The following is a 15382-nucleotide window of genomic DNA, read 5'->3' as shown; positions in this document are numbered from 1 at the left end:
TTGCCATAGGCTAGAAGGGCCTTACCGTCCTTACTGTGAACCATCTGCCATGAAGCTCTTTTTTGAAGGGCAGGGGTGCTTTGGGAGACTTGATTGCAAGAGGGCATGGGAGGGGAGAAGTCAGAAGGGTGAAAGGAAGGGAAAGGGAACAGGGAGAGCAGGCACCAAGAGGGATGAAGGGAAGGCTGAGCAGGAAGGGAGGGTGCAAGACCGGAGCCGGGCACTAAGGGTGCTTTGGTGATGGAGCTGCAGTTTTGGGGGAGACAAGGGCTGGTCGTCCAAGGGGCAAAACAGGAAGCCTGGGGACAGAGGGAGGGAGGAGGGAGGAGGAAGGAGAATGGCCCCTGGAGGGCTAGGGTCAGTCAGATGGGCTCTCACTCCTGTTCCTGACCTTTGCTCCCTGTCTCCCCGACTGCCACCCAGCGGAGCTGGAGAAGCAGAAAGGTATGATGCGGCCTAACGCCTCACAGCCTGGAGGGGCCAAGGACTCAGTGAATGGGACGATGGCCCGCAGTAGCCTGGAGGACACTTACGGGGCAGGCGATGGGCTCAAACGGGGCGCACTCAGCAGTTCCCTGCGAGACCTCTCTGATGCAGGTAAGCCCTCTGGGCCCCTGCCCTGGCTGGGGAGACACGGGACCAGGTGTCCTCTTTGCCTCCTGTCACTGGCCGCCAGCCTTCCCTCCACCTGCCATACATGCACGCACCCTGCCTTCACCCAGAGCCCTGGGCGCTGCGCCACAGGGGGCCTGGGAGCCAGGTCAGAGCAGGGGGAGCCCAGCGTTTGGGCCAGGGAGTGTGAAGTGGGGCCACAGTCTTGGTCCCTCTCTCTCGCTGCTCCCCCTCTCCTCCTCTTCTCCCTCTTCTGTCTCTCCTGTACCTCCACTCCTCCTTCTCCATCTTTTCCTCCTCTTTCTCCTCCTTCTCCACCTCTCCTCCTCCCCGCCTCCCCCTCTTCAATGGGGGAAAGGGATAATGGGGTGTCTGTCCCCGGGAGGGGCCCAGTCCTGGTGCCCAGCTCTGGAGCCCAGCAGGGTAGGGAGGGGGGGTTGCTGCTCTGACGCTGGGCTCCTTGCTTGTGGGTGCAGGGAAGCGGGGGCGGCGTAACAGCGTGGGATCGCTGGACAGCACCATCGAAGTAAGTGCCAGCTCCTGCCCCACTCGTCCTCTGCATGAGCCCTGCCCTGGCCATGGAGACCCAGAGGAGGAGGGGACCTGTTGCTCCCCCTCTTCCCTGCTGGGAACCATGCGGCTGCCTCTCCCAGCCAACCACTCTCTCCATCTGTCCTCAACTCTGTCTGTCCTCATTCTGCCTGTCTCTCAGTCTGTCTTCCACTCTCCCGTGCCCCCTCTCAACCCCAGGGCCAACGGCGAGTAGGGATGCCCTTGGAGTTGGGCCACGAGAAGCTCTTACCTCCAAGTCCTGCTCTTTGACCCTGGGCGAGTCACTCTGCCTCTCTGGGCCTAACCTTTTCCCTGCCTGCAAAATGGGGATGAGGAGGAGGTACTGCTAATTTCTCCTCTCCCAGCTGAGGCTCAGCTGAGATAGTGGATGTGACAAGCCGAGCTTTGCAAGCTGGGGAGCTCCACATACGCGTACAGGACCGTGATTTGGTTTTTATTACAACTTGGGGTTTGCTGTCTCCCCAGCTCCAGCCCTCAGGGACAGGGGTGGAATTTAGGGCTGGGGGTTTAGGGCATCTAGCCTGGCCTGACTTCCCCCCTCCCCCCTTCCAGGGGTCTGTTATTAGCAGTCCACGCCCTCACCAGAGGATGCCACCTCCGCCCCCACCCCCGCCGCCAGAGGAGTACAAGAGCCAGAGGCCCGTCTCCAACTCCTCATCCTTCCTGGGCTCCCTATTTGGAAGCAAGCGGGGCAAGGGGCCCTTCCAGATGCCACCACCGCCAACAGGCCAGGCCTCTGCCTCCTCTTCATCTGCTTCTTCCACGCACCACCACCACCACCACCACCATCATGGCCATAGCCATGGTGGCCTGGGGGTGCTGCCTGATGGGCAGTCCAAGCTCCAGGCCCTGCATGCCCAGTATTGCCAAGGACCGGGCCCTGCCCCGCCACCCTACCTCCCACCCCAGCAGCCCTCTCTTCCCCCACCTCCCCAGCAGCCCCCACCCTTGCCCCAGCTGGGCTCCATTCCACCGCCTCCCGCCTCAGCCCCACCTGTGGGGCCACATCGCCACTTCCACGCCCATGGCCCAGTCCCAGGGCCCCAACACTATACCTTGGGCCGGCCAGGCAGGGCACCCAGACGGGGGGCTGGAGGACACCCTCAGTTTGCTCCACATGGCCGCCACCCCCTGCACCAGCCCACATCCCCACTGCCCCTGTACAGTCCTGCCCCCCAGCACCCTCCAGCCCACAAACAGGGCCCTAAGCACTTCATCTTCAGCCACCACCCACAGATGATGCCAGCAGCAGGCGCGGCTGGGGGCCCTGGATCCCGGCCACCAGGGGGCTCCTACTCCCACCCCCACCACCCCCAGTCACCATTGTCACCACACTCACCCATCCCACCCCACCCCTCCTATCCACCCCTCCCCCCACCCTCCCCTCACACCCCGCACTCACCCCTTCCACCCACCTCCCCACATGGCCCGCTGCACGCCTCTGGGCCCCCTGGCACAGCCAACCCCCCCAGTGCAAACCCCAAGGCCAAGCCAAGCCGGATCAGCACCGTGGTCTGATGAATGGAGAGAGTGAGCTGGGGAACAGGAAAGTCTGGGGAGCCACAGGAGAGGGACCTTGCACCCTCTTTGCTTCCTCGGTTTTTTCAAAAATATATATACACATAGCAATGTCCTCCTCCCCATGTCCTTCCTGCCTTGGGACCCATCCTCTCACCCCCAGCAGTTGCCATGGGGCTTCCTTCCAGATTCGAGGATCCTTGCCACTTGAAGCCTGGACTCAGGGTGCTCCAGCGCTGGGGAGTGGTGAGGGCCTTCCAGAGATCCTCGTAGTCTTTCTCCCGTCTTCTTCTTCCCCACTTTTCCCTGGAGGTCTAGCTCTGTGGCCTCAGACCTCTGGGCCTGTGTGAGCTCTCTGTGAGCTCTGGCTGGCGGAGAAGGGCAGGTGTCCGGAGCTGTCGGGGTAAAGGCTTCCCTGGGGCTCCTCTGGCCGTGTGGGGCTAGGAGAGCGCTCTGTAGAGTTGTGGCCAAACCTCAGCTGGCTTGGCCCTCTCTCTGACCTCAGGGCCTGGCCACACACTTCCATGTGTCTTTTTGCCTGCTGGAGGACACGGACCATTGATGCACTTGGTGGGTGGGACCCTGCTTGTGTTGGCCCCACGTGGGGCAGTGCTTCCTCTCTCGAGCCAGTCTATGCCCTTTCTCCAGTAGGCCCCAGCCCAGACCTCTTCGGCTTCAGGAACTTGCCTCGCCCTGCAACGTTCTTATCCTGATCAAAGTCCAGACAGGTTTTGGGGGGGGGGGCTCAGGTCTGGGATGAGAAGGGCACTGCCCTCCCTCACCCATATTGCATGCCCCCCCCATTCCCTTACACCTACCCCACCTACAACTGAAGACAATGCACTTTACAGATATCGCCCACACACACCTCGCTGGGGCAGGGCACCCAGCATCAGCCCTGGGGAGAGAGGCTCCCAAAGGGCCACCATGAGCCCAAGATATCCTTCCTGAGGCAGAGATTGAAGCCATCAGAGCTGGGGTTTGGAGCCAGAATGCCTGAGTCCTTCTGTCCATCAGAATCTCCGCTGCCTCCCCAGCCCTTTTGCAGCCCTGTTTATTTATTATAAATATATTTTTTACAAGCCCCAGCTCCTCTTCTTGCCCCGCATATCCAGCTCCTCACTCAGCTCCTGCCTCCCTCTCCCCTCTCCACCATGGGCTGCAGTATAGACAGACAGACGGACCCTGGCTGTACGAAGGGCCAGGGCCACTGGGGCTTGGGGGCGGGGGAGGGTGGCAGTGGGAGGGGCTGTATGGAGAGGAGCTGGGGTTCAGGCATTGTCTTTTTTCCTCCTTGTATATAAGAATGTATATTTGATGCCTCATAAAAGACCTTGTGCTCACCTCCTGCCTCTGCCTCCTACTTCTGCGCCCCTTCCCCACTGTGGAGCCCATGGAGAGAGGCCTTAGCCCAGGGAGGCAATGCGCTAATGGTAGAAATTCAGGCACCTGGGTGGACGAGATGCTTTGCTTGGAGGGAGGTGGGGGTGAGGGAGGTTTTCCTATCTCATTTCATACACAGTTTGTGCGACAGAGTGGCAAGAGTATGGGCTTTGGAGTTGATCCAGTTCACATCCCGGGGTTTTCACTTCCTAGGCATGTGAATTCGGGAGAGTCATCCTCTCTGAGTCTCAGTTTCCTCAGTGCAAAACTTGGGGTGATAAGCCATTGACACATGGAGATATGATGATTCCCAGGGGTAATGGGTGCCAAGGAGCCAGGACAGAGCTGAGCAAGTTAGTTCCCTTGTCTTCGTTTCATAGGATGAATGCTTCCTTCCACTCTTGGGGCATCTCCTCTCACCCTGGATGTGGCTGGCCTGGCCTGGCCTTGGAGCTCCTCCTCATCCCCACAATGGCTGGCCACATTTCTATCCTTGAGGGTAGGGGAGTGATTTGGAAGGCACAGGGCTAGATACATTTTAAGAGTTCTGCATATACACTTAGGATGTCAGATAACAAAGAGCTGGACTCCCTTTCGTTTACAGAGAAGGGGACAGGCTGAGAGAAGGGAAGAGTCTCTCCCGAGGCCACTCAGCAAGTCAGGATGGGGTTTCCTGACTTCTAGCCCCAGGGCCCTTTCCAGTCCTCCCAAACCTCTTCCCTCCGAAACGGACGTGTTTCTAGCATCACTGATTATGTCCTGGATCTTAGCCTAGCGCAGGAGAAGTGGGGTTGAGCCATGGTTCTTGGTTAGAGTCAGCAGGGTCCCCAGAAGCAGCATTCAGTCACTGTTTTTGCTGCCTTCCTAGAATCTGGAATGGCCTCTAAAAGGGAATGGTTTGGATGGCCCCGCTCTTAGCAGCTCAGACCAATTCTTTGTTTTCTTCCTTGTATGCATGTTTAAAGGTGTCCCAGGGAAGACAACTAGCAAAAGCAGCAGCTGGGGCCACCTACGCATTTGATGCCGCCTCATGGACCAGACTTGAGGGTTTGAAGAGCTTAGACCCACAGGGTCCTGAATCAAGTCCAATCAACATTTTTTAGTTTTCTTCCCTGCTGGACCAAGCTGCACGATCATTTCCCCACCTTCAACTTGATTCTGGTTGCATTTTTCCAAAGCTCAGCTTTTAGTGCTGAAATCCTGGCTCAGTGACTTGCCTGTGCTGCATTTGGCAAGTCACCTAGCCCTTCAGAGCCTGGCCTTCCACCTGTAAGATGGGGATAACAACCTTGCAGGACAGTTAACAGATGTATGTGAAGTGCCTACCTCATGCCAGACACACAGTAAGCCACCTACAGAAACCCCTTATCTTGACACGGGAGGTGTTCCACAAGGTGGCCCAGCCAATCTCTGTGGTCCTAACTCTCATTCCTCACCCACACATTGGCCATCCACTTACTATTCCCCAAAAATGCCTCTGTGTACTTTCCAAACTCAGCATTTTACTTGTGCCTTTCCCCCCTGCCACAATACTCCCCCCAACATCCCTGATGAAGGTTTTCCCAAACCTTGCAAGATGGGCTTGAAGAACCCATCCTTCACAAAATGTGCCCTTCATCACATACTCTGAGATCCTTCCCCACCAGGCCTTAAGTGGCTTGGGAGTGACACTGGTCTGAATCATCTCCATCCAGAACATTGCCCCATAGAGTGCCTGGCACAGCACAGATGGCACTAAAATTTTGTTGATCGAATGAATGAACGAATGGTTCTTTCTAAGTCTCAGAGTTAGATATCTTTGCATTGGTTGATTTATTGATTGATGCAACCTGTGTACCAAGTTTCCGGGCCCCTCTGGGAGCTCCTCATGCTTCCTTCAACTGTTTCCTAAGTTCTTCTCCTCCAGTCCTCATTGCAGTCCCAGCGCTGGGCTGTCCATGCTCCTCACTCCCTCCACCCCTCCAGAAATGCACTGTCCAGACTGTGGAGGGGGTAGTTCATCTCCTCACTTCCCCATTTCTCTGAGGACCCAAAGACAGCAAGCCCACTGACTATTCTTACATCAAAGGTGCTGCTGCCAATCTCTCTGGGGATGCAGATGGGGACAGACAACACATAACAAAGAACAGAACTGCTTGAACCCGAGAGGCGGAGGTTGCAGTGAGCCGAGCGAGCTCGCGCCACTGCACTCCAGCCTGGGTGACAGAGCAAGACTCTGTCTCAAAAACAAACAAACAAAAACAAAGGACAAAGGTCCTAGCGTCTCGGAGTTCTTATGTTTGTTCTCTAGTGCTGTCCAGTAGGTCTGTCTGTGATAAGCAAAATGTCCCATACCTGTGCTGTTCAATACGGTAACCACTAGCCACATGTGGCTACTGAGCACTCGAAACGTGGCTAGTGCAACTGAGGAACTGCACTTTTCATTTTATTCAACTTAAATGTAAATAAATAAGCACATGTGGGTAAGTAGCTGCCATGTCAGACAGTGTAGGATAAGAGTTTCAGGAGTGGACAGACAGCCTGGTGGGGATAATGTGAAGATGATAAAATAAGTGCAGGCCCAGAAGGAAGCCCTGGGTATGTGGGAACACAGAGGAGGGGAAAACCCAACTTGGGGTGTGTGGGTGGGGTCAGGCACCATTTTCTGGAGCTGCTCCTTTTAGTGGAGTAGTCTTGAAGGGCGAGTAGGACTTAGCCTGATAGAGAAGGGAGGGAGGGAGCAGCGCATGAAAAGGCCTGGAGATGCGAGAGAATGCAATGTGTTAGTGGCACCGTAAGAAAGGAATGGGAGCTGGAGCTCCAGCGGTGGGCACAGCACATGGCACCGCGTGAAGAAAGGAATGGGAGCTGGAGCTCCAGCGGTGGGCACAGCACATGGCACCGCGTGGAGACAGGCGGGTCTCCCCAGCCGCTCCCTGTTACTCTGTTGCCAATAGATTTGTCACGCTGGCCTCAGCAGCAGCTAAAGTAAGACCAGGTAACAAATTGGGCTATCTAGTACCTGCACTGTAAAGTTACCACTTTCCCCGTTGTAGTGGATGAGTATCTTGTGGAGACATGAATGGAAATGTTGTTACTCCTCAAACTTTTACTCACTAGTTTTAGCGTTCGCTGGAAAAATTATTATGGCTGAGGCTGTCAAATGGTGATTTTCAAATGCCATCATTCTTTCAATATGTCTTTTTTTTTTCTTTTTTGAGACAGGGTCTCATCCATTGCCCAGTGCAGTGGTGCGATCATAGCTCACTGCAGCTTCAAACTCCTGGGTTCAAGCGATCCTCCCACCTCAGCCTTCCATGTAGCTGGGACCACAGCCGCACACCACCATGCCCAGCTAATTTAAAAATTTTTTGTAGAGATGGAGGTCTTGCTAGGTTACCCAGGCTGGTTTCAAACTCCTGGCCTCAAGCAGTCCTCCCACCTCAGCCTCCCAAAGTGTTGGGACTATAGGCATGAGCCACTGCGCCCGGCCTGGGCATGTCTTAGTTGGCTTTCCACTATAAAGGAGGGCTTTCCCTTCTACATTTATTTATTTATATCCTTATGGACTTAATGATTGTTTATTTTACTCAATGGGTTATATATAACCCATTAACATCATTCTTTATTTTGATGTTCACAGCCCCAGATTTGGCCAGTAGGAAGCCCTCTAAGCCCCTGTGTCCTGTGGCACATCTCCATCTTTTTCTGAGCCCTTCCAAGGAGCCCCGGTTCTTTTTAGTAGAGAATGACATTTAGAAACCAAGATTTGGGCACTAGGTGTTACAGCAATATTTTAAGAGTTTGCTCTTTTATTTTGCAAAGGTTTGAGCATCCATTGATGATTTCTAGCTCCATCATTCCTTCTATATAATTTAGAATTCTACTTTCCCTTTTCTCTCACTTTATTTACTTATATCAATGTGGAGTCATGGATTTTTATTTTAACCAGTGACTTGTAATCCACTACTATCATAATTCATTTTGAATTAACATTATTTTGGATAAATCATTTTATTGTTATGTATATGTATAAGCACATACTATACATCTATATTTCTATACTAGACATCGATATTTCTCTGTCTCTGTCTAATAAACCATGAGTTCACACAGATACCTTGAGGAGGCTCTTTTAAGAGTCCAGGCTAGAGACAGTAAAAGGTTCACAGGAGGAGTGGAAGATGGCAAGGAGGAGGGGATGGATTCTAGAGCTATTTAGGAATCAGAACCAACAGCTTAAACCTACTTCAGAACTGGAAGAGATCATATTTTACAAACCAAAAAAAGTGAGACACAAAGTCAGTGTCAGCCCAGTTGATCCACAAAACATGAATGGGGTGAGTGTGGTTTTGAGCCCAGACGAACCTTCCAGTCACTGCTCTGCACCAACTCCATGTCAGACCCTGTCTCCCGGGTGGATGGGTGAGGCCAAGCCAGCCCCCAGCCTGGAGTGAGTTTCCTGATGCATCCCAATTCTTAAGTCCCCAGCATCTAGACTCCGGTTGTCCCCCAGCAAGACCCATGGCTTGGGGAACAAACCCGTTTCCTGAATGCCTTACTACATGGGGAGCACCATCTGAGACTCTTACAGGCAGAATTGTACGGCAGTCAGACAGACCTGGGTTTGAGTTCTGGTCCTGCCACTTACCAGCCATGTGACTTGAGTAAGTTTACACTTCCCTGAGCTTCAGTTTCCTCATCTGTAGGATGGGGATAACAATATCTACTTCATAGCACCTGGCCCTTGATGAATGGCAGTCATCATTATCTCTAATCCTCCTAACAACACTGTGAGGAAGGGATTATTTAGCTTCATTATACAAAGGAGAAAATCAAGGCTCAGGAAGATGAGGTACTTGGCAGATCTCAGTGGGTGCATGTCAGCTCCAGGAAAGTAGAGACTACATCTGTCTTGGTCACCATTATATTCCCAGTGCCCAGAAAATTTGCTGGTGCATAGTAGAAATTTAATAAATATTTGTAAACGAATAAATTCTATCTCATTGCCTTCAAAGACTACATAATTTCTATTTAATCTTCCAGGACGGGTGTGTCTGGGCTAAAGGACCTCAAAGAAGGCTGTAGGAAGACCGTGCAGAGCTGAGACCCAAAATCTGGCCTCCTGATTCCTGATTCATGCTCTTTGTACTTCCCTGAGCCTCTAGATGGAAAGGCTGAACTTCCTTCAGCCTAAGATCTACCGTATTCTCCCACCTTCTAGATTCTCCTCACCCTTCTCTGGCCAGGCCTCTGCCTCCTTTTCATCTGTTTCTTCCACGCACCACCACCACTACCACCATCACGGTCACAGCCACGGTGGCCTGGGGGTGCTGCCCGATGGGCAGTCCAAGCTCCAGGCCCTGCATGCCCCATATTGCCAAGGACTGGGCCCTGCCCCACCACCCTACCTCCCACCCCAGCAGCTCCCTTTTCCCTCACCTCCTCCATTCCTGGTGAGGGCAAACGACAGGAAGAGCATTTGACCAGAGTCAGCAACTTCCTGTGTAACATTGGGCAAGTTGTTTAATCTTTCTGGAACTTGGTTCCTCATCTACAGACTGGGTAAATTCACCTACATCTTTCTGAAGACTGTTGCAAAGATTAAGGGAAATAATTGGTATGAACTAGCCATGTAGGCAATTAGATGCTTATCCATGTGAGAGGCTAGTGATAATACTGTGATTAGCATCACTTTGCCTAGTTTTCCTGCTTCCTGTCCAGACAGCTGTTCAGTTGGATCATCCACCTGTGTTTCTGGTGGAGAGGGGCTGAGGTTTCCCCTGACACCTAGAAAACTAGAAAGATGTCACTTAATATCTGTGTTACTTGGGACAAGTCTCCACACGAGCCAAGTGGGGATAAAGATCTTGAACATTCAAGGTAATATAAGGATTCAGGTGATAAAAAAAAAAATACAAAAGCACTAGCACAGTGTCTGACACAAAGGAGATTCTTAATGAGTTTTGGCATATTGGTTGTTGACACTCAGAAATAAAAATAACAGCTACCAGATACTGAGGGCCTGCTATGTGCCAAGTACACAACAATTCTGCAAGGTATGTATTATCCCCATTTCAGTTACAGAAGTTGGGACTTGTTCAAGGTTACAAACTAGAAAATGGCAGAGCTGGTGGGACTGCAAGGCATGACTCTTTGAGCCCAGGGCATGAGCTCCTACCTGTGTGCCCTGTTCCCTCAGCCAGGATGTCCTTAGCTCAGTCCTGAAGTAGGCAGGATGGACCTAATTGGCACAGTATCTGATTAGGAACAGTTAACTGCACGAAGGTATGACACTCCCTACTTGCCTCGAGCTTACAGTGGATGTTTAATATGTTAAACAGGAAATGTTTGCAAAAAGTATTCATATTTTTCAGTCAATATATACTAAGGACATTTATTCATTTTTCTTTTGTTTACTCAACATTCATTTACTGCTTAACATGCCAAGTGCTAAGGATGTATAAGGCCACATGGTCCCTGCCCTTAAGGAATTCATAGTCTGATGGGGGAAAACAAAATTACTTAATCAGCATGTACGCAAGTACTCAAATATTTGCACAGTGAGTGTTCAAACTATATGCAGTAGGTCCACAGCTGATGAATGACACAGATGATCCTCCAATCAGTAGATGCCTGATGCATATGTACAAAGTACTGGTTTGATGATACTCAAAGTACTGTAGTTGCAATGAACCTATTCAGAAACTGCTCAAGGAACATGCACACGATAGGACTAAATGTACATACAGTTGGTACCAAATGCACAGGGGCTATACACAATAAATACAATCAAAGTACACGGATGTTTGGTAAGTGCACTGTAGGCTCACAAATGGGCAAACAGGTGTTTTACACAGTTGACACTGGATAAATACGCCGTTGCTAAACATCCAATAGTTAAAGTATACATACACACAGGCTTATTTTGTAGGGGTATATGCCACAAATGTGTACATGGTAAAAGTGAATACAGAACAGTTGAAAGCGTTCATTAAAATGCTGACTCCCAGTGACTTTTGGGGGGTAAGAATCGAAACCCCATCTCTCTACCTGTAACCCTGGATGAAATAAAGATTTCCTTCCTTTACTTGGGACTCAGAATTCTAAAAATCCATAATCCCCGGGGAGTGAGCAGCTTCCTGCCTTCCTTATTTCAAAGCTCCAGAGGTGTCAGCGTCTAGAGCTGGAGCCTAGTACATCTCCCCCCATCCTGCGGGCCACCATAAGGGGTCCTCTGCAATCAGGCTCCCAGAGCCGCCTTCCGCGGCCCACACCGTTAAGACCAGGGAGAAGGGACAGAGAACACTGGTGCGGGGCTAGCGACCTGGTTGAGGTCTGCGAGGGAGTGCCGGTTTGACTCCACCACCCACGGACACCAGCTCCTCTTCCGGTCTCCATAACGCGCATGCGCATCACTGGCCTTTAAACGTGCACCGCCGGTCCATCCGGAAAGACGATCCGGCAAACTAATTACAATCTTGTTCCTCCGCCGTTGCAATGAACTATTTTCTCTCAGTCGGGGGTGGTACATTTGAGTAACCCCTTCCAAATAGAAACCCATACCAGCCTATTTAGCTCGGTCTCCACTATATGAAGGTTTCCTAGGGCTTGGTGTGACGCAACGTATACGAGGCTCGGAAGGACACCCCGCGGAAGGATCCAGTTTGTTGTGGTGTGGGGAGGGGAGACGCTGACAAACCAAGATGGCGGCGGCGGCGCTGAAGGCCGCGGCGTTTGGGAGGTAACTGTGGTGGCGAAGGCTGCGGTAGTGGGGAGGCAACCACACAGTTTGGAAGAAACGGAGCGGGACGAAGAGGCGGTAGCAGTAGAGTCAGCCTGAGACTCTCAGAGCACGACGGCCACACGCCCCCTTAGGCCCTCGGCGGGCGGCGGCTGCCCCGCTTAGGGCCTAGCCTCCGAGCATTGCCTCGGCTTCAAACAGCGGCGGCGCCATGAGTCCTTAAGGGCGGTCCAAGCCTCCTGATCCCTGGCCCAGACCTCGGGCCCACCATGGAGCCGGGGTCCGACGATTTCCTACCGCCACCGGAGTGCCCGGTGTTCGAGCCTAGCTGGGCCGAGTTCCGAGACCCTCTTGGCTACATCGCGAAAATCAGGCCCATCGCAGAGAAATCGGGCATTTGCAAGATCCGCCCACCCGCGGTAAGCCCCGGGGCCGGTTTTCGCCGGCGGCGAGACGGAATGAAGCAGTAGGATAGCCAGCGGCGAAGTCTGGGGCGGAGGGCAGCTCGAGGTGGGGAGAGGGGGTGGCTGGGACCGTTGTGGTTGCGGCGCGGATCGGAAAAAGGGTGTTGGGCCCGGGGTCCTCTCGTGGTGTGAGGCCCACAGGTGACCTGGAGTCAGAGATCCACCCCCACCCCGGCCCTTCAGAATCACTCCTGGTTTAAGACAGGGATTCCTAGTGGGCCGGAGGGAGTTCACAGAGAGGCACCCCCCACATCTCTTAGCCCGGGCCACCTAGGTCGAGGCTGTAAAAATAAGACGTTTCTCCAATCTGTTGTCATCACTTCCTTTAAGGCAGGCAGCATAGTATAGTATTAATAGAAAGATCGCAGTCCTGAAGGGAGACAGACTTGAGTTCAAAACTCCACTTTGAAGCTGAGCAGCTGTGTGACCTTGGGAAAGTAGAAGTAATCTCTCTGAGCCCGTGAAATGGATCCCAGGAATGGTTATTTAGAGGATTGAATTAAACTAGGTAGCGTCTGTATGTAGTACGCACTAGATAAGTGGTAATTATTGTCACTGTGAGGGTGTTTGATGTGGTCATTGGTTTATTCCTATGTAGGTTGACTCATATTTACTCATACCCTGCCAGGCCAATTCATCTATGATAATAGCCTGGCCTGCTGGACCAGTCAGGAAATCAGTCTCACAGGGATTGCTCTGTCTCCCTTGAGGTGGGTTCAGGGAATTGTCCTCTTCTTTTCCTCGTTGAAGGCAATGTCAAGGCCTTTTCTGCACATCATCCCGCAGACTTGACTTCCTATGGAGATGTTTGGACCGGTCAGCTTGGTGGTGGGGTGTGAGTCCTTCTCAGAAGATTTCTACTCTGCTCTGGTCCAGGATGTAGGAGATCCCAGAGGATAGGGCACTCTTGGGCCCGCAGAACAGAATGGAGCCATGGAATTCTGTCCCTTTTGGAACATGATTGCCAGGGGTCAGCAACAAAGGCCATAGCTTTCCTCCTAGGCCTGGCTTCAGGCTAGAAGTCTCCCAAGGGCTAGGGCAAGCTGCTGCCTTGCTGTGGTGGAAAAGTGATGATAATGTTCAGTGATCAGTTGGGATTCCAAGGGCAGAAATTGAGCTTTGCTGGAAAAGGGTGTTTTTGAGTGGGTGTCTCCTGGCTGAAATGGAATAGGAAGCTTCATTCCCACCTGAGGAGGGCACCACAGGCCTCCTTATCCAACTTGGTGCTTTCTGGTGCTCAGCCACAGATCTAGGATGGTTTCAGATAGATCCTCTAGGAGGTGTTGGGTAAGCGAATTTCTTCCTTCTTGGAGTCTGGCCACAGATTTCTGAGGTATCCTTGTCCATGGTGAGGGAGTGGCAGTGGGTAGAGGGTCAGGAAGACTAGTGGAAGGGAGAGGCAGGAGTCCTGGGCAGCCTCAAGGAGGCACTCCCTGAAGTGGTTGGGCAAGCCTGTGGGAAAAAGAGGCATAGCTGATGTAGGGGGTAGTTGAGGCCTGAATTCCTTTTTTCTATCTTGGACTGACTTAGGCAGGCTGGCCTTGTGTAGGTGTTGTTACCCTGCTTTGGGGCATCAGGAAGGGGAAGAGTGACATGTCCCGGGTGTGCGTGGCCAGCAGGAGGCCGTCCTTTTCACTGCTCAACAGTGTGCTTCTCTCTAATCCAGGATACCTGGCTCTCTGGTTTGGTTTGGTTTTTTCCTTCTCTATGGCAGCTCCTAGGCCACCTTTAGGCAGCTGGCCTTCTTCTGGTTGAAGTTTGAAGTACTCGCTCAAGTGATGCTTGGGCCCAGGGTGGGAACCTGTATATGGGTGGGTACCTGGGAATTGGAGGTTTGCTGGAGGAAGGATGGTTTGGGGCCTGAATTGCTCGGCAGGTGACTGCTACGCTTGGGAAAGATGGGTGGGAGGAGAGTGTGGGTACCCTGAGTAGACCCAGTGGAGTTTGGAAGGATCTTGCTTTGTTCATCAGGTAGCCAGCCTTTTTTTATCACCACATCCTAATACCAACATGCATTTGGCGTACAGTAGTCTGGAGATGAAGGCAGGCGGTTTGCAGGGCCTTCCCAGGTATCTGTTGCATCCATGGCTCCTGCCGTAGCATTCCAGGGCTGCCATTTCCTGTCAGGTGCTTGATGTTGCACTGATTGTCTAGAACTTGATTCAGCAGGAAAGAAGGGTGCCCGGAGTTTTGGGTTTGAGCACCTCTTTAGCTGGGTTACCTGTGCTGAGGGGAGTGCCCTATCCTGATGAGAGGCAAGAGGGCATGGGGAGCTTGTCTGGATTTGAGCCATACCATTTTGGCCTGCCTGTTTTTTTTCTTTTTTTGTCCCTGCTTACTGAGCCCCAGATGTTTGCCACCTGCTTTGGCTGGTAGGGGCAGGGGAGTGTGGTCTGTGTATGCATGCAAAGTATGAGTCCTCTAGCCCATTTTCTAAAAGTGTGTGTGCAGAAGAGGTCAACAGTTTTTCTTCTCTTTCACTGTCTCTCCCCCCCCGCCCACGTGTATGCATGTATGTATGAACATTGATGTCTGGTGTAATGCAAAGGCCTTGGATTGGAGGTCAGAAGACGTGGGTTCTTGGCCCCACCACTAACTCAGCATGTAATTTTGGAAATTTCACTTTTTTTCTCTGAGCCTCACTTTCCCCATTTATAAAATGAGAGCATTGGTTTAGGTTACTTTAGGTTCATTTCGCCACCCCAGCAGGAGCCAGGGCTCTGGGAAGGAGAGGACTGCATAGGAGGTTGGAAAGGGGTGTTGGAGAGGGGGTTCTTCACAGCTGACCTTTGGGCAGGACACAGCAAGCTCCAACTTGGCAGAGCAGAGTGTCTCCCACTTTCATGATCTTTCCCTGACTTCCCTCCCCAAATCCTCCCATTCTTTGCCACCACAGTCAGGCATCCCAGCACTTACCCCCACCCCCTGGGGCTTCCTCCCCTGCCTCTTCCTGTACCAGGCAGGTGTATGAGAGAGGATCTACAGGAAGCCTTCCAGACTGGGTGAGTGATACACATACTTGCTCCCTGTTCCTTGCTCTTCCCTGCAGTGTCTATCTCAGGCCCTTTAAACTGAGAGAACAAACATTAAAGGCCCAAACCTTTACGTC

General features: G+C 52.4%; 2 protein-coding genes across 28 annotated transcripts in view; both read left to right on the top strand.

Annotated features, from left to right (window-relative positions):
• IQSEC2 (IQ motif and Sec7 domain ArfGEF 2) overlaps positions 1-4046 on the top strand; it is an 88563-nt gene extending 84517 nt beyond the window's left edge. For 6 of the 9 annotated variants that reach the window (XM_055376482.2, XM_031006062.3, XM_063703064.1 and 3 more), the window contains 3 exons: positions 424-597; positions 1089-1138; positions 1738-4046. In XM_055376482.2, coding sequence (XP_055232457.1) covers positions 424-597; positions 1089-1138; positions 1738-2703 — 1190 coding nt within the window. In that variant the 3' untranslated portion in view covers positions 2704-4046. The remainder of the gene's footprint in view (positions 1-423; positions 598-1088; positions 1139-1737) is intronic. The other 3 variants (XM_055376487.2, XM_055376486.2, XM_055376488.2) reach the window with 1 other exon arrangement.
• A 7480-nt stretch (positions 4047-11526) lies between these two features.
• Positions 11527-15382, top strand: part of KDM5C (lysine demethylase 5C) — a 67123-nt gene continuing 63267 nt past the window's right edge. For 4 of the 19 annotated variants that reach the window (XR_008675621.2, XR_008675622.2, XR_008675618.2 and 1 more), the window contains exon 1: positions 11726-12228. Coding sequence is in view for 13 of the 19 variants with exons in the window: in XM_019019316.4 (XP_018874861.3) it covers positions 12079-12228 (150 nt within the window). In the remaining 6 variants the exon portion in view is untranslated. Of the gene's footprint in view, positions 12229-15382 lie in introns of all 19 variants that reach the window. The other 15 variants (XR_008675619.2, XM_055376475.2, XM_019019317.4 and 12 more) reach the window with 9 other exon arrangements.

The sequence above is a fragment of the Gorilla gorilla genome, chromosome X (genome assembly GCF_029281585.2).
Source record: "Gorilla gorilla gorilla isolate KB3781 chromosome X, NHGRI_mGorGor1-v2.1_pri, whole genome shotgun sequence".
Classification (NCBI taxonomy): Eukaryota; Metazoa; Chordata; class Mammalia; order Primates; family Hominidae; genus Gorilla; species Gorilla gorilla.
The sequence above is the reverse complement of the archived record's forward strand: the minus strand, read 5'-3'. Positions and strand labels throughout refer to the sequence as shown.